This window comes from Xenopus laevis, chromosome 5L (assembly GCF_017654675.1).
Source record: "Xenopus laevis strain J_2021 chromosome 5L, Xenopus_laevis_v10.1, whole genome shotgun sequence".
Lineage (NCBI taxonomy): Eukaryota > Metazoa > Chordata > Amphibia > Anura > Pipidae > Xenopus > Xenopus laevis.
The window spans coordinates 120158119-120177960 of NC_054379.1; the positions used below are offsets into that span (position 1 = coordinate 120158119).

The following is a 19842-nucleotide window of genomic DNA, read 5'->3' on the forward strand; positions in this document are numbered from 1 at the left end:
TGCAGCACCACAAGCTTCCCTGGTAAGGATTACGTCACGAGCAACTAGCCAATCAGAACACCAAATTCCCACTTTCCACATCGCTCATTGGCCAGAGCAGGACGCCCACTCCGCGTACTCCCAGACAAGGAGGGCATGTTTCCTTATCTCGAACGGAATTTCGGGAGATGTAGTTTACACTATAATGTCGCCCAGTACGTCGATCATAAAACAGAACTACATTTCCCTTCGTCCTCGGCACACGTTCGAGTCGGCCTCCTGAAAGGTAAACTCATTGGACTGATTCCGGGCAACGCCTTGTTTCTTCTTCAGGACGGCGGACACTTCTCAGAACGAACTTCCGGTGCCTGGGTATAAGGTTCTGGGGGTGTTGTGGACACTTAGGCCTGGTGAAGCCGCTCCTGCTCGCCGGATATACAGGTATAGCGTCGGCTTCTGGCTCGCGTTGGGACAGCTGCTCCGATGCAGTTTGAAGTGAGAGTTGCCGGGTTTCAGGTGCTTCCTTGTGCTGAGTAATGCTAATCCCAGCTGGGCCTGGGGGTGTCAGTGCGAGGCAGGAAGAGTCGCTCTGTCAGGCCAAAGGCTACTGTTTATTTCTACACACACTCTTTACAGCCAGGAGGAGCCTTGTTTCACAGCTGCTGCCATAGAACCCGGCTTGTTTCTCACAAACCCACAAAAAACTTCAATCTCCTCTTACATATAAAGTTGTATAGAAAGAGACATCAACTTTATGTGTGTGTCAAAACCCCCGCACAGGGCTTGGCAGAAGAATAGGCATTAAAAGGGTGGTTCACTTTCAGGTTAACTTTGAGTATGTTATAGAATGGCCAATTCTAAACAACTTTTCAATTGGGCTTCATTATTTATTTTTTTATGGTTTATGAATAATTTGCCTTCTTCTCCTGACTCTTTCTAGCTTTCAAAGGGACCCCCTCTAAAAACAAATCCTCTCTAAAGCTACACATGTTATTGCTGCTTTTTATTACTCCTCTTTCCAAACCTCCCCTATTCGTATTCCATATTCTCATTCAAATTAATGCATGGTTTCTATGGTAATTTGGACCCCAGCAACCAGTGACTGACACTAAAAAACTGGAGAGCTGCTGAATATAAAACTGAATAACTCAAAAAACACAAATAATAAAAAATGAAAACCAATTGAAAATCATCTCAGAATATTGCTTCCTACATCCTACTAAAAGTTAACTCAAAGGTGAACAACCCCTTTAAACTATTTGAGATATATAGATATATATATATATATATATATATATATATATATATATATATATATATATATATATATATATATATATATATATATATATAGTGAATAAAGTACCCCCTCTTGTAAAATATAAGGATATTATGAGTTACCGAGGAGTTTCATGAGCATATAAAAGTACGAAGACGAAGGCCGACAGTTTTTATACAGGTCATGGAACTCCAAGGTAACTTGTAATATCCTCATGTTTTGCAACAGGGGGTACGTTATTTATTATAATACACAAATTTCAGTGAGTCATGTGACTGCAATGACATCAGAACTCACCGTTTAGAAGGATATAATTTACAGGATATACATGGCTTTTGTGTAATATATATATATATATATGTATATGTATATGTATGTAGTTATAATCAATGGAATGGATATAACTATATATAGTCATTTGTGTCATGGGGTAGATCTCAAACCAGGAAACAAGTTATTTATTAGCGGCAATAAAGTCCTGGCGTTAATTCATTAGTTTATTGAGATTATATTTCAGAGGAACCTGAAAACCACTGATTCCAAAGGTAGAGATATTCCAGATATTCCTATTATACCTTGAAAGCACGGCTGCTTAACTTGACTAAAGGAGATGGATACCCGGTTATACACTTTTGCATAATGAAAGTCTGTGCTGGTTTCCAATGTACAGTAATTGCACACGGTCACTGGTTTTAAAGTGATCCTAAAAAAATATTATTGAAAATATTAAAATGTACATCGAAAGTTACCTATAGGCCATGTTAATTGTTTTTCACTGATAGGGCTGTTTTTGTAAGTAATTGTTACCTGTTCCGAAACCTGACTGTTTTGCCAACCTGACTGTCCCTTCTCAACATGTCAGTTAGAGTTTCTAATGCTAAAAGGCTACTGAAGCTCAAATATGGCAGCCCCCTCAGAGAGGAACATGAGGGATCAGATGGGTAATGTGAAAGAATCTGCAAATACTTTTATGGCAAAATTATAGATAGCATGCAAAAACAATGTTATGATAGATGTTAAAATTTTCTGTTGTCAGTATCTCTTTAAATGATAAGGAAATTCACAATGTTAATCATTAGTTATGTAGAGCAGCCCCCCCCCCCATAACCCCAGACAATCCCTTTTGCCCAGTGTTGCTTTGGCACTCGATCGCCCCTTTATCATTGCCGGCCAGGTACAGCGGAAACCAGTTGGAATGGCATTTTCTAGTTAATTGCAATTACAATTGTCATTGTTCTTTCTGTCAGTCCTTTGCTTTCCTCTGCATTGTTGGTCCTGACTACCATATTTGTAGCGTTGTTGCAGTAGAATGCTTCTCTCCAGCCAATACTCTTGCACGCTCTTTTGATTCTTATTTACAGGCCATGCATTTCATTATGGGAATTGGAGTCTTGGCTGGAGGGATACAAAATTAATTCAGTGGTACATGCTTAAGGGACAGTAATGCTTTCAATAGCAATTATGTTTACAAATGTTAAAGGGAAACTCCATATATATTTTATTTTCACAAGGCATTAACATGACATTCTTGGTAAATTTGAAGTGTGTATCTCTCTCTCTCTCTCTCTCTCTCTCTCTCTCTCAGAAATCAATAAATGGTGTTTTATTCAAATGAAGGGAGATCTGAAGTTTTGGTCAGCAATCTGACCTTTATCAAAAGTCACTTTTAAATTTAACATTTTACTCACAGCTGCCTTCACCCTAACCCGACTTCTTTCAACTCTGAACCAGCTGAATTGTGGCTGGCAGCTTAAGTCGGGGAGTTTGGCCTGGAGGGACCTACCAGGCTTTTTTTATGCTACTTCAGCTGGCCAGTTCTGACTAGGGATGGGCGAATTTTTTCTCCTTGTTTCGCCGTGAAAATGACTGACCCAGCTTTCTACACTGCTGGTTCTGACTCTTGTAGAGTCACAAGCCAGTATTTTTCCAGCCACAATTGCAGGTTCCACAGTGCTTTCCATACTTCTTCAAAGGTCTTTTAATCAACATCTACTACATTGTTTAGCAGGGCAGAGAATAAAAACAGACAATTATTGCTTTCAGTGTCATTAACATTTGAAAATCATTTTTTAAAATTGATGTATACTGGAAAACTGGCTAGAGTTGAATTTTCTTTCATTATGCAACATTTATTTGGATTTGAGTTGAAAAGACCAAGTGCCGTCCAATAGCAGTGATCCCATACCGTAAACGAAACCAGGGTTTTACCCAAATTGCTCTTAAAGGATATACAAGGAGTGTAACAGCAGCAGAAGGGTTGCAGGTTGTTCATAACCATAGAAGCTGTTTGAGCAAATGGCCAGCCAAGTTGTCTACCAGTCCAGCTACAAGTACAATTACTGACTGTGAGGCTAAAAACGTTCAGTTCTGCGTGTTGCCAGTTTGTTTTATTTTTGTAATTGGGAATATCCTATTTTAGCCAACTCTTGGAATATGATGCAGGCTACTCTTTGGAGGAGGAAGCTACATAGAACCCGAGCTTTTCCTTTGATTGGCTTAACTGCTAATAATGTGGCTAGCTTTAGTGCTCTAGACTCCTAATCATAATGTTTGGTATGTGGCAGAAGATACTGCCGTGCATTAAGTTTTCATTTATCATGGATCCCTTTTGAGGAAGAGTCCCAGTGTTTTTTCAGTATTTGGTTTTTGGTACATTGTTTTTTTCAGGTTTTTGAGCTTTGTGGGGAATCCTCTCTAGTGCTGTGGTAGCCGTCAAGCTTTCAGCTAATCCTGACTTTTTCTTTTGGCTAAAAGGAATCTGTCTCCCCCCCCCTTTCCTGGCAATGAAACTTTTCAAAGGTTGAATATGTAGCTTTAGGTTTTTATGACTCCTGACTAAAGGTATATGTTCCTTTATGTAGACTTTAAGTGTATGGAAAGGGTGTAAATCTCTATTAATCATTATGGTTCTCACCTTTACCTCATGGTTTGATTGTTAAAATTAAAAAATGTTAAAATGTAATAAAGATTCTGAATAGTGGTCCATATATAGGACATATATAATTACAAGAATGTATAGTTTTAGCTACTAAAAAACAAGGGAAATCTGTAATCCAGTTATCCAAGGATGGCGTTAATCCTACTAACTTTTTTTACTAGTCTGGTTTGTCATGAAGACAGCGGCAGTAAGCTGATTGTATTAAACTGACGATTACTGAAAAGTAGTTAAAGGGCTTGTAAACCCAAAAATAAACCTTTTTTTCTTAATGAAAGCCCTAGAATTCTAAATAGCCATACAGCATACCTTAATTGCAAAGTTTTTAAAGGGGTTGTTTACCTTTCAACACTTTTTTTTTAGTTCAGTTGGTTTTATAGTTTTCCAGAAATAAATAACTTTTCCAATTACTTTCCATTTTACATTTTTTACCTTTTTTTTAAAAAAAAAGTTGATCAGATAGATCACCAGAAATAACCGCTTTTTCCAATTACTTTCTATTTTCTATGTGTCACTGTTTTTCTAATATTGAATTGTAAAGTGTAATTTCTCACCTTCTAAAGCAGCTCTGGCAGGAGGGGTCGCCGACCCTGTAAACTGTTCTAAATTGATACATTTCTTATCTTTGTCCCTGCTGAGCAGATTCCCTGGGTTTCAGTACAGGCAGCTGTTAGAATTGATACAATAGTTGCTAATACTCCAGAGATGCTGCTGAGAAATGTATCAACTAAATGTTGCAAAATGTTACCAGTTTACAGTCTGCACCTGAATTACTGAGCTGCCAGAAACAGGGACATTCAATGTTAAACTTAGATTTTGGAAAAACAGTAAAAAAAAAAAAATAATGACAAGTAATTGGAAAAAGTTATTTCTGGGATACCATCTGTAAACAACTGAACTGAAAAAAATGTTTGGAAGGTGAACAACCTTTAAGGGACGATCTCCTTCTAGCACACTCAGGACAAAGCTGTGCTGTTAGTACAGTTAATGGCAGCCACCGATTAGAGCGGATCCGCTTCTCTCCGCCCAGTTAAAATTCCCAGGCGGAGAGAAACCTTTAATACACAAGGTGTGCCCTTCTCTGAGGTTAGTAAGGAACTTATCTCCGGGAACACAGAGAGACTTTCATTGCTTCCTTTCAGTCTGTGTATAAAAATGCTGATATTATATCCCATTCAGATAGAGTTTATGAACCTTTTCTACATAAACCCAACTGAATGAGCTCATTCCATAATGGGGGGGGGATATTTTCCTTGTAAGAGTTGTGTGCCCTTAGACTCGCAGTGTAACCTACCCTCAGATTGTGCCATTGTGAAGTGATGTATTGGGGCATGAAGTCCATCTGCTTTCCATAGTGGGGGTGCACAAATTCTCTGGAAAGCAGGGAGTCCCAGAATCTAACACTTGAACAATGTAATAGAGCGTTCAATTTGTTGAAATTAGAAACAGACCAGGAACCAGCAGTACTTAGTCTGCAATCGGCCTTTATTGGTGTATTCTCACTCACGACATGTTTCGGGAGCTAGTCCCTTTTTCAAGTGAAGACAAAAAACAATTAACACACTTTAAATAACATTGTAACTTAACCCCTTTAGTGCACCAGGGGGTGCCTGTGGTAACATGGGTTAGTCCATCCCCTTGTTATGTATTGCATGTGATAATATCTCCAATTGGCACCAAGACCATCGTATTAAAGTGAAACAAGTCCCATAAAAGCAGTCCATAAATACAGTCCATCCTGTGGGAATAAATACAATTAAATACTTTAGAAACTGCACAAAAGTAAAAACATGAGCACTGCAAATGAATGCCTGACCAATGGCAGGGGTCACCCTCACATGTCGCACACTGATATTTTATATAGACTTACTGTCTCAATAAATAATTTCTCTACACTTTGGTAGTGTTCTCTTTTTATTTCTGTGACCTGCATACAACAAGGATATATTAGCTACATTTGTTATAGGAAACATTTGTAACTAAGTTTGACATTAAACCCTTTTGGTTTCATTGTATCTAACTGTCTTATCCGTTTGTTTTCTTTTTGAAGTAGCAGCTTAACTCTATCTCCCCCTCTTCAATTTAGAAAATGTAAATCATGCACAAGCAAGCAACTGGTATTGCCAGCAGTCAGCTGACTTCTTTTTATTATGGCTTGATATTCTTCAACTGGGAAACTAAACATCCCTCAAAAAGAATAAAATGTAAAAATACATTTAATTTTCTATTTTTTGGTGGGTGCTATTGATAGAGATCTATGCAGGTATAATAATTAGGTGGACACCCAACTTTCATTTTTATTATTATTATTATTAAAGCTGTGACCTGCCGCAGCTTTATCCAGATAGAAGTGGAATGTTCGGCTGCAGGCAAAGGGACAGACAAATGCTGTGCGATTCAGTCTTCTTTTCTTCTGACATATTTCTTCCATTTATGTTTTTTTTATGCTTCTATGACCAAAGCAGAAATGATCTATGATTATAATGGCTTCTGCTAGCCACATTCTTGCACTTGTGTTCACATAACATAGCCCTGTCTAGCAAATGACTCCCAAGGAATTAAAACAAACATTGTGACAGGGACGTTTTTTTTTTTTGTCTGACAGATTTCTACTACTGTGGCCTTGGGTGCTTAGTAGAAAAGCTGGTTTACAGATGCAAATTAGCAACACAAGGTTTTTAGAGCTTACTGTATTTATTTTAAGATCTCTATGGTTTGAAGTGCAGGGTTTGGTCATCTAGAGTTGCATTTGTAAGACTGAGTTATTTCCTGGGTTATTTCGGAATGTTCTCATGTACTTTAGCTTGTCACACCCTCTTTTCTAAATTAGACAGTTATTTTACTTAATTGCGTCATTTGTGCAGGAATAAATACAAAGGATACTTTAAATGCTTGTGTAGATTTACTGATACACTTTATAGTAGGTAATGCAGAGTTTTTATTAGACACTGCTATTTATCTAACTGTAGTAAAGGCTTTCCAGGGGTGATTATTGTGTCCTTGACCAAATCCCTGACCAGCACAAAGGTCTTTCCTAAAGCTGGCCATACATGAAGAGATCCACTCGTCTTGTGACATCCAACGATATGCCTACCAACGGCAGGGCTATATCGGGGTAATCCAAACATTTGGAAAAATTAAACCTTTCCGATCAATATCGTTGCCAGATATCGATCAAGAAGACCCGATACACAGGCAGATAAATTGCCGAATTGGTCTAAAGGACCAATATTGCCAGCTTTATCTGCACATGTATTGCCGGTCTTCCCAATAGCAGTTCAATCTCAACTCCAGAGACTCTGGGAACTTGATCATGTTTGGAAGAAGTGGATACATGTTGTTCCGAAAAGAGAAGGAAAGGTCTAAAATCACTGGGTAGTGCCAAAAGTTAGGCACCCCAATTGGTTGTATTCACTTAAATCAGGGATCCCCAACCTTTAGAACCCGTGAGCAACATTCAGAAGTAAAAAGAGTTGGGGAGCAACACTAGCATGAAAAATGTTCCTGGGTGCCAAATAAGTGGTGTGATTGGCCATTTGGTAGCCCCTATGTGGATTATCAACCTACATTGAGGCTCTGTTTGGCAATGCACCTGTTTTTTATGCAACCAAAATTTGCCTCCATGCCTGGAATACAATAATAAGCACCTGCTTTGAGGCCACTGGGAGCAACATCCAAGGGGTTGGAGAGAAACATGTTACTCACGAGCTACTGGTTGGGGATCACTGACTTAAATGATACCCTGGGCCAGTGCTCCTTTTAGCACAAAATTGGCTTGGGGTACTTCTTCTCAGTGAGCACCATAGAGCGATTTTCTTCCTGTTGCCTCTATCTTTGCATTGATGTGCATATTCAATAGAGTGAAAAGCCATATTTGAACAAAAAAAAAACCATTTTTTTCACTCTGCTGCATGTGTTGGCCCTGTCGAAGAAAGACAATCGATCCCTGGTTTTCGCTGAGAAGAACCCAGGGCTGGTGCAGTTTTCTGCTAACCGGAACACTGACCTGGGGTATCGGGTAGGTGAATACAATCTCCCTAATGTTTCGCACCACCAGTGATTTCACTTTTCCTTCTTTAATAAGGGTGAAATTATTTTTGAGACTTTAGTTTCCTGGAGTTTTGTCATCTAGAATATTGCAAATTATCTGTTCGTGTAGGGCTCTGGTTTAGGTCTATCTCTGTTTAATATAACATTTAAAGCTAGCCCCACATTTGCAGATTTGGTCTGGCAGTTTGGTCGGTATTGACTACCTGACTGGCTGGGCATGTATGCCATGTTAGGGGTCAGTTTTGATAGATCATACTGCAATACTGTTGAATTGCAGATGATCTGACTTGTGAAAATGACTTTTGAAAATGTTATCTGCCAATATCCCTGGTTGGCGAGTGCATTGTCATATGGAGTAGAGCTGTAGCTCCCTGCAGTGCCGATCATTAGGGTTGTTGCCCAAACAATGGAAGGTGGACATAAATGCTGTTGGTTCATTGGGCTGACCCATTGGTAAAATAATATAGATGTTTGGCCAGTGTATGGCCACCTTTAGTCAATTTCCCAATGCCCTATAGACTGTTATACTTTTTCAGTATTATTAGTTCATTTTTTGTCAGCTGTTTTAATTAAGAAATATGTATGTACGGGTATAAAACCTGTTATCAGAAAGTTCTGAATTACATAAAGGTGGTCTCCCATTTTAATCAAATGATTCACATTTTTAAAAATGATTTCCTTGTAAATAATGAAACTGTACTATGTTCTTGATCCAAACTAAGATATAAATAATCCTTGTTAGGGGCCAAACATTTCTATTGGATTTAATGAATGCTTAAATGATTTTTTAGTAGACTTAAGATATGGAGATCCAAATTACGGAAAGTTAGCTTATCTAGAAAACCCCAGGTCCCGAGCATTATGATAACCGGTCCATATTTTATTATTTTTTGCTCTAAACAGGGAAAATTATGAAATTTAATGTAAAGTCGTATACTACTTCAGGTTCATATGAGCACAAGCAAAACGAATCAGTACTGCACTAAGAAGCTCTATCTGTATAATGAGTTGCTCCTTATCGCAAAGCTTAACAGGCTTCAGCTGGGGAATGGGTTTATTTATACTGAGGGTTTTTCAGTGAGCTGTTGATTTGTTTTAAATGTGCTTGTACAAACAGTATGATGTGCGTTTCAGATTTTGTCATACTACATATATTTTACCTATTGTTTTTAGAAAGGTGTTCAACACAAGAACTATTAATTGGACTAAAGCTAAAAAAGTTTTCCTTCAAATGAGGTTAATAGAATGGATTTCTGAATGTTCGTTCTTGAGCCTGATGCTTTGCACTTACATAACCGTTCTCTTTTGGCTCCAACAGCCCTGCCATTTTTGTACTGTAAATTGCTACTCATCCAGCGCCAGCTAGAATAGCTGACCCGTGGCTACGCAACTGCTTATTTATATGTATGTACTGGTAAGAGTTTCTCAAACAAGCGTCCACCTTCTTACCAATGGTTATCAGTACAGTATTGCTTAAATACTCACAATAACAAGATGGTGCTGTAATTGAATGACTAGGAATTTTTCCAGAAGATATCCATAGTTTATGGGTTCAGTCATGATTTAAAATCGAATCTGCCCATCCACCATATCTGCCTTTGTATGGCTCATTGTCTGCAGCTATGTAGAAAGACTGCCATCCTATGTGTGGCCCCTACAGTATCTGTCTAATAGACTGCGGGAGATTTGGTTCAATACCTACAGATGTCTCTGTGTGATAGATGATTTGTACATTTCATTTACTGGATTTTAATACAGGTATGGGACCTGTTATCCAGAATACACCAGACCTAGGGTTTTCTGGATAACGGATCTTTCCGTAATTTGAATCTTCATAACTTAAGCCTACTTAAATAAACCCAATAGGCTGGTTCTGCTTCCAATAAGGATTAATTATATCTTAGTTTGGATCAAGTACAAGGCCCTATTTTATTATTACAGAGAAAAGGGAATACATTTTTAAAAATTTGGATTATTTGGATGAGTCTATAGGAGACGGCCTTTCTGAAATTCATAGCTTTCTGGATAACTGGTTTCCGGATAACGGATCCTATAATATAAAAGCTTTAAACACTTCAATTACCTCTTCAAAAAACTTAAAGGGCATATAATGTTGTGAAATATCATCTTGTTCATGTTGCCCCTTTTACCTTTGCTTTTAGGGCATCAATTTCTTGGTCATATTAGAGCGTCAAAATCCCACTGAATGAAGAGTTACTGGTTTCATAGCATCATTTTCTAACTGTCGGGTCTCTTTGAATGAGGATGACAATGGAAGAGATGAAGAATGAAGCAGAGACCACTTCTATGGTTTCCATGCCCCTTTATGCAGTCATGTATCCAGTGTTTAGTGAGGTTAGTCGACTTGTGTGTCTTTCATTTTGTTTGGTCAATGGAGAGAAAAAATTGATCAAAAAGAACATTATAAAACATAATTTGCAACCAGGATACTTTGCATTTCTTGTGTAATCAATGATATCCGCAACCATGGTAAGAGATGTTGCTTATCTGCTTGCAAATTGTGACTTTTAGGCTAGGGCCAGACTAGGCTGAAATCATTCTGCTGAAATCCATAGGCCGATTTTAGCACCTCGCTGCTAGTATTATCCTCTTCTTGTTTTGCGTCCAGAAGCTTTGTGTTTGCTCCGGCACAAACACATTTGTCGAGTTTCAGTGAAGAAACGCAAGACACTGCATTTTCCGTCAAAATCCGCTGAATGTGTTTGCGCCGGAACCAACACAAGGCTTCCAGACACAAACAAGAAGAGGGGCTAAAATCTGCCTGCAGATTTACAGAGAGATCTTCTAGAGCTGTTCTACAGAATTAATATAGTGTTCTAGCTTGCACTATTGTGGTTAATCTGTTGCCAATAAATTGCTTCAGTAGCTTTCCTTCTTCTTTAAATCATTTGACACTAGAAAGTTGTGTTTTTTTCTAATGCTCCCTGAAAAGTTTCTTCTATCTGTTAATGTTTTCCATTATGTTTTTGTTTTGCCATCCAGCTAGAACATGCTGATCTTTCAGCAGCTCAGACACTACGGGCAGCATTTATAAAGGTAAAGTGTTTTTCTTATCTGTGTAGTCCTGGCTGCATTGGGCAATTTTACATAGAAAAACTTACTGCAATCAGGCAGCTTTGGATATTTCTAAGAATGCTGTCCCCCATTGGTGCCAAAATGCATTGGGCACTGTGTATGACATTAAAGGGGTTGTTCACCTTTGAGCTAACTTTTAGTATGATGTAGAGAGTGATATTCTGAGACAATTTGAAGTTGGTTTCCATTTTTTATTATTTGTGTTTTTTGAGTTATTTCGGGTATTCTTGAGCAGCTCATCAGTTTGCAATTTTAGCAATCTGGTTACTAGGTTCCAAATTACCCTAGCAACCATGCACTGATTTGAATAAGCGACTGGAATATGAATAGGAAAGGGCCTGAATTGAAAGAAGTAATTAGAAATAACACTACATGTGCAGCCTTACAGAGCATTTGTTTTTAGATGGGGTCAGTGACCCCCATTAGAAAGCTGGAAAGTGTCAGAAGAAGAAGAAGGTAAATAATTAAAACACTATTAAAAAAAAAAAATAATAATAATAAAGACCATATTAAAAGTTGCTTAGAATTAGCCATTCTATAACATACTAAAAAGTTAACGTAAAGGTGAACCACCCCTTTAACCTGAGACGTTTATGCAGGCAGTCTGCTCCAATTTCTTATAGAAAAATTTATATCAAAAAATGATATAAGTCCCAAAGCTTTCTTCAAGTAAAAAATATTAATTTATTGAAGTACATTTTAAAAGAATTAAAGCTGGTACATACTACCCCCCATATCCCACCTTACGCGTTTCGCACCCTCCGGCGCTTAGTCATAGGTGTGACACCTATGACTAAGCGCCGGAGGGTGCGAAACGCGTAAGGTGGGATATGGGGGGTAGTATGTACCAGCTTTAATTCTTTTAAAATGTACTTCAATAAATTAATATTTTTTACTTGAAGAAAGCTTTGGGACTTATATCATTTTTTGATATAAATTTTTCTATAGTTGATGGCCCTTTTGAACTGGGGCAAGTCCCGTGGGCTTGGTTTGATTAATATGGACTCCCGATTTTGTATAGAGTAGTGCTCCAATTTCTTGTTTATTTAGAATAATAGTAAATCCCTTTCCATGCGTCCCTAGCATAGGTTTAAACTCACTCATGTGCAGTGGAGTAACATTTTTAGATTTCACTCTGCGGCACTGACTATGCAAAGGGGACCAGTACCACAGTTTTTCCTTTTGTGATGTTATGACATTGGCCCAGTGCCTATCAGCTGAATCAGACAAAGAAATTAAAGGAACACAAAGCATTTCAATATTTTAATCTGCATTTATTCATTCAAATGTATTCATTCCTCCTTAGGGCTTAAAACTGGATAGCCCAGAATATGACCCAAAATAACTGCAATAGTTTGCATGAATGCTTTATTAATTATGCTGAACATACTGGATGTTGCTTTTGTTAGACTGGAGCTCCCTGTCGAGGGTGTAAATGCTTCTGCAACTGTTTTCCATTAGACTGTATAGTGTTCCTGCCATTTGAATCATTACATAACACATCCAAGGCCAGCAGATTGTTCCTATACACCTTATACATATACATTTTTTTCCTCTTTAATTCCCACATCAGAATAGTAATCGAACATTTAAAATGCAAATGTAATTAAAGAGTTTCCTTTTGACCCAAGGGGCACAGCTACCTCTTGTTTGTTTTTAGGGTGACCTACATTCTCTTTTAGATGTAGCAGATGAACGGTCTGTATCTCTATCAGACACATGTAGCAAGTCATATACTTAAAGGCATACAATGACTTCTGGGCTACTTTATGGTGGAGCTACGCATTCTTTGTGATTCTGCTTTTTGAAACACCCCCCAGTTAGGGAATAGTATTAACTCCTAATAAATGCACATGATTAACACATGCCAGTCTTTAGTATTTTTTACATTTCACCTTTGAATTGAATTTTAGTATGTTGTAGAGTGATATTCTGAGACAGTTTGCAATGGGTTTTCATTTTTTATTATTTGCAGTTTTTGAGTCATTTAGCTTTTTGTTCAGCAGCTCTCCAGTTTGCAATTTCAGCAATCAGGAGTCCAAATTACCCTAGCAACAATGCATTAATTTAAAAAAAGAGACTGGAATGGGAAAGGGCCTGAATAGAAAGAGGAATAAAAAGTATGAATAACAATACATTTGTAGCCTTACTGAGCATTTGCTTTTAGATGGGGTTTGCAAGCTGGATAGAGTCAGAAGAAAAAGACAAGTCATTCAAAAACTAGAAAAAAAAGACAAAGGCCAGTTGAAAAGATGCTTAGAATTGGCCATTCTCTAACATACTAAAGGTTACCTTAAAGGTAAACCACCCCTTTAACTGCATGCAAACAAGTCGTACTGTAACTAAATTATACTTCTTAGCTTAAGTGTTAATTTGTGAAGGTTTTTAATGTTCTGATACACAGAATAATTATTGTATCTAAAAGCAAACCTCATTTAACACTTCACCCTGTATTTGAATGCTGGCACCATTTGTGACTCTGTAGATTTTAAATGTTTTTTGTTTTTTTTGTTAAAACACTTTTCATTCTACAGGCAGAAAAAGAAAATCCGGGGCTCACACAAGATATAATTACAAAAATCCTTGAAAAGAAGAGTGTAGAAGTGAACTTCACTGAATCCCTGTTGCGCATGGCCGCTGATGATGTTGAAGGTAAACACAAAGAAACGTCTCTGTTTAATTGCATCTCCACTGGTTTGGATTCTTCTTCAATTACAACTATCTTAGTGTTTGTACACCCCTATAAAGGATGCAAATAATTTCTGCCATTGCTATTTAATATGCACTTTTTATGACCTTTCTTTAGAGTATATGGTTGAACGGCCAGAACCAGAATTCCAAGAATTGAATGATAAAGCACGGGCACTCAAACAGATCCTTAGTAAGATTCCTGATGAAATCAATGACCGAGTGAGGTTCCTACAGACAATCAAGTAAGTGCATTTTGCTAAGCTGTTGGAGGAGAGTGAGGGGGGAGTATATATATTTATTTGAATATACATTTATTTGTATATACAGGTATAGGATCCATTATCCGGAAACCTGTTATCCAGAATGCTCCAAATTATGGAAAGGACATTTCCCATCGACTCCATTATAGTGAAATAATTCACCTTTTATCTGTAATAATAAAACAGTACCTTGTACTTGATCCAAACTAAGATATAATTAATCCTTATTGGGAGAAAAACCAGCCTATTGGGTTAATATTTACATGATTTTCTAGTAGACTTAAGGTATGAAGATCCAAATTGTATAAAGACCATTCTCTCTCTCTCTCTCTCTCTCTCTCTCTCTCTCTCTCTCTCTCTCTCTCTCTCTCTCTCTCTCTCTCTCTCTCTCTCTCTCTCTCTCTCTCTCTCTCTCTCTCTCTCTCTCTCTCTCTCTCTCTCTCTCTCTCTCTCTCTCTCTCTCTCTCTCTCTCTCTCTCTCTCTCTCTCCTGATTTGCATATGCAAATTGGGGTTCTGATTCTGTTTAGTATTCGGCCTAATCTTTCATGAAGGGTTTAAAATAGCGAATTCAGTGCATCCCTTGCCAGGAGACCACAGAAGGAGGTAACATGAAAGGATAAGCTGATTAACTGTATTTTTCTGTTCCTCCTTCTCCTCTTACTCCAAGTGCTTTAAAAAAAAAACCACTTTACCATGTTTAGTAAAAACAGTAACACAAATCCTAGATATTTCTTAAACCAATAGACAAATGTATGCTTGGCACTATTTAATTGACATTGAAACATACGGTGTACTATGTCCCTTTAAGCTGATGACATATCAGCCATGTAAGTCTATACTGAGGAGACTTTAGTATTGTATACAAATAAGAATTCTCCCAGTGCAAGCCTATTCGATCATGGGAGAAATCTCAGAGGTGCTTTTTTTTCTTTCCCATAGCAGCTACTTTGCATGTCCCATTATATGTAGCTCTGACAAAGAGAGATGCCTTTTAGCCAGGTGCATTGTAGGCAAAAGCAAGTTTCTGTTTCTTGTACGAAAGGCAATTAAGCACAAAGCAAAGGCAGTTGTAAGGTAACTCACTAAAGTAGATAGCTGGCCCGGGTGCTCCTGCCCCAGGCCCTCCGCTCAAGGGGACGGGTAAACCGTAAGCAGACAAACAAATGTTGGTGCAAGGCACTCCGGAAAACCACGAATAGATCAGACCAGAAGATGAATAAAAAAAAATAGAAATCTTTATTGTACAAACATCTCTTGCCTGACGCGTTTCGTGTCAAGCCTATGACTAAGTGTCCTAGAGACATGAAACACGTCAGGCAAGAGATGTTTGTACAATAATGATTTCTATTTTTTTATTCATCTTCTGTTCTGATCTATTCGTGGTTTTCCGGAGTGCCTTTCACCAACATTTCTTTGTCTGCTGTTTTTTTGTACCTTCTTGTAAAATAGCCCTAATTCTTTTTCATTACATTGTATTGTAGCATGTGCTAAATATATTGTGTTTTCTCAAGTGTTGGCACAGCATGGTAAACATTGTTTTACGGATACAGGAATGCAACCTGTTTTCCAGAATGCTCGGCACCAGGGGTTTTCCGGATAACTGATCTTTCCGTAATTTGAATCTTCATACCTTAAGTCTACTAGAAAAACATGTAAACATTAAACCTAATACCTTAGTTTTACGTCCAATAAGGATTAATTATATCTTAGTTTGGATCAAGTACAAGGTACTGATTTGTTATTACTAGGGATGCCCTGAATCCACTATTAGGGATTCGGCCGAATCCTGGAAACCTTTGTGAAAGATTCGGCCAAATACCCAACTGAATCCTAATTTGCATACACAAATTGGAGGGGGGAAAAAGTGGAAAAAGAATGTTTTACTTCCTTGTTTTGAGACAAAAAGTCATGTGATTTCCCTTCCCACACCTAATTTACTTATGCAAACTCGGATTTCGTTCATCGGAATCCGAATCCTGCTGAAAAAGGGCGAATCCCGAACCGATTCCTGGATTCGGTGCATCCCTAGTTATTACAGAGAAATGGGAAATCATTTTTAAAATTTGGATTATTAAATTATAACTGAGACAGCCATTCTGTTATTCTGATCTTTCTGGATAACTGGTTTCTGGATAACCGATCCCATAACTGTAAATATACCACTGTACCACAGGTCAGAGAACGTTTTGAATATATGGTTCCCAGTGCGAATGTGCTAAGATTAAAAAAAGTAAATAATTTTTTTTTTCTTTTACTCTTTAGAGACATAGCGAGTGCAATAAAGGAACTTCTTGACACAGTCAACAATGTCTTCAAAAAGTATCAGTACCAGAACCGCAGAGTAAGTTGTTTTGCCCTATTCCATGATTCCTTCCCCCACCCGATTACTGTTCTAACTACTTCCACTTATGAACATTGTTTTGAGTACCTTTGCCATTAGGTAAATCTCACATTCCCTTACCCTGCAGACTCCTCCTTTCTTCTTTACATGGATATCACAAAAACAATACTTCTAATGCACCACATTCAATGTAGCCTTATTCTTGATCAGAACATTGTGTTTTCTAGGACTAATTATGCTCCTTTTTAACAGGCACTTGAGCACCAAAAGAAAGAATTTGTAAAATATTCCAAAAGTTTTAGTGACACACTAAAGACATATTTTAAAGATGGAAAGTAAGTATTTTATTATTATTTCTTCTCTTTATAGCTATCTGTACCACCTGTAGGATATTATTACTCTTGTCAACACAATTGTTCTAGAATTATTCAGGTGCTACCAAATTAGAAGGCACATTTAGGCCTGATACCTCCTCACTTGCTATTCCTTGTACAGCAGAACCCCCATTTTACATGTTTTCAGGGGATTAGGAAAAAGTTATGTAAAATCCAGGGAAATGTGTTTAAACAACTTATTCTTGAAGTACTCCAAGGATGTACAGTAAGCACAAGCACAGGAGTCCTATTTAGTTTTAAATATAATATTTAAAGTGTTAATAACAAGGCAGCATTCATATTACACTAAGGAGGGGGCATGTGTAAGACCTCTCTGACAGTCACATGTACAACCTAAAGCAATGAGTGATTTGTGCATGACTGTATGTGGTGCACACTAATTGGAATGGACTATTTACAAATAGAACCATGGCAAAGTATGTATCTAGTTAGTATTTAAGCCTCTTAATTACATTAATAACATTCATAGAGGACAAAGTGACATTTTTGGGAAGATTAGGACAACATTTTTATGTAGGATCAGGGAAAAGCTCCCATTGAAATGCATTATAAATTGATGGGACCACAAAAAAAGCATGGGGAAAAACTTAAAACCAAGATATTTAAAATTGAAGTTTCACTGTATGTCTTTTTAGTGGCATTTATAGATTGTGATCATAATGGCAACCCCAAAAAAGCTGAAAGGTCAGTCCTTCCTGTAATGCCAATTTTAAAGGGGTGGTTCACCATTAAGTTTACTTTTACTATGTTATAGGATGGGCAATTCTAAGCAACTTTGCTAAATTGGTCTTCATTATTTATTTTTAATTATTAGCCTATTTCTTATGACTCTTTCCAGCTTTTAAATAGGGGTCACTGACCCCCATCAAAAACAAATGCTCTGTAAGGCTACAAATGTATTGTTATCGCTACTTTGTATTACTCCTCTTTCTATTCAGGTCCTCTCCTTTTCACATTCCAGTCTTTCATTTAAATCAATGCATGGTTGCTAGGGTTATTTGGACCTTAGCAACCATATTGCTGAAAATGCAAACTGGAGTGCTGCTGAGTGAAAAGCTAAATAACACAAAAAACACAAATAATCAAAAATGAAAACCAATTATAAATTGTCTCAGAATATCACTCTCTACATCATAATGAAAGTTAACTCAAAGGTGAACAACCCTTTTAAACTAGGGTTTAGCTTCGACTGTTTTTCATAAAACAGAACATAAAGAATGAAATCTATTTATATATAGTACCAGTTAAAGCTTGCTCAAAGTTGTGTAAATCAGGGTGGTATATAGGGTGTCTTATGTTTTATGTAGGTACTTACATTTTTTTCTTTCTTTTTAGGGCATTAAATGTATTTATAAGTGCCAATCGCCTAATTCATCAAACCAACTTGATACTCCAGACCTTCAAAACTGTGGCCTGAAAACTGTACATGACTTAGAGCTGTAATTTTCAGTGGTTGACAAAAGCTACTTTATTATGTAAATTAAGTTCTGACTGTATAAATTATCAGTTCCGCCAGAGGGACAGAAATGCAGGATGTTGAATGGGATTATTGCCATCTTACACCATATTTTTGTAAGATTTATTGTAGCTTCTCATAATCTCACGATGAAGATTTTGCATCACTTTTTTGCTATTCTCATTCTTTTAAGAATTATAAGCCAAAAGAATTTACGCCTTAATGTGTCATTATATAACATTCCTTATACAAATTGTAAATATTGGTGTTCTGTTTCTGACATTTTAACTTGAAACCGAAAAGCTGCAAGATTATGTATTTAACAATATTTGGTGGCAAATATTCAATAAATAGTTTACATCTGTAAAACGGCACAGTTCTTAGGAATTCATCCGTTTCCTTTGGGCTGGGGTTTTGAGCATTTTTGCAATTACTGGACAGGTAAGATTTGATATTTTTAGTTGCTGTATCCATATTAACCCTTGAATGCAGTCTGTATGAACTATGTCGGAACAAATATCTCATCAGTGTGGTGGATCTCCGATTGGTTCTAGACGTCACGTGTCCTATGATCCGGGTTCCTGGCAGTGGAACCTCTTCCAATATAGCAATTACGGATTTCTCTGACACGATTTTCATGTAGAGAGACATGATGTCTGGTGATTTTAATAGTGAGCTCTAATACATCTTTTAGGCAAAAGGAGCCCCCCTATAAGATACATTGGATCATTCATCTGACACCCAACTCCTGAATGAAGACAGAATGAGGAGAAACAGATGATAGAGGGATAGTGAACATAAACATTAACTTGATTATTTCAGAAACGATGCAGAATATTTAATTGATTGTATTTAGAAAGTTTCTTATTTCAGTATGAGGATGCTAATATTACATTTATCATTTTTGCAATAGTTTCCCTTTAAAAGGGAACTATCGTAAAAATGAAAATTTAATATAACTTTCTGCATACTAAAATAAGAAACTTTGTAAATACAATCAATTAAATATTCTGCATCGTTTCTGAAATGTTTATCTTCAATATCCCTCTCTCGGCATCTCTTTCTCTTCATTCTGTCTTTATGCAGCAGTTGGGTGTCAGATATTCTATGACCAATAAATCCAATATAACTTATGGGGGGGGGGGGTTTTCTATCACATGTATAAGAGCTCACTCAAATAACTGATTCCAGTACTAACAAAATCCTTTTGCACAAATCCTGCATGTAGAGAGACACAATTTCTGGTGATCTCAATAGAGTAAGCTCTAATACATTTAGGCAAAGGAGCCCCCCTATATAATATATTGGATGTAACTGTCAATATCTGACACCCAACTGCTGCATGAAGAGAGAATGAA

At 37.3% G+C, this 19842-nt stretch overlaps 1 protein-coding gene across 1 annotated transcript; it reads left to right on the forward strand.

Annotated features, from left to right (window-relative positions):
* Nucleotides 1–249: 249 nt before the first annotated feature.
* Nucleotides 250–18853, forward strand: pdcd10.L (programmed cell death 10 L homeolog). Its single transcript, XM_018263735.2, has 8 exons — nt 250–420; nt 10406–10598; nt 11247–11300; nt 13874–13991; nt 14146–14272; nt 16555–16633; nt 16886–16968; nt 18364–18853. The coding sequence occupies exons 2-8, from the start codon at nt 10503–10505 to the stop codon at nt 18443–18445; spliced, it is 639 nt and encodes a 212-aa protein (XP_018119224.1). The 5' UTR covers nt 250–420; nt 10406–10502; the 3' UTR covers nt 18446–18853.
* Nucleotides 18854–19842: the final 989 nt, after the last annotated feature.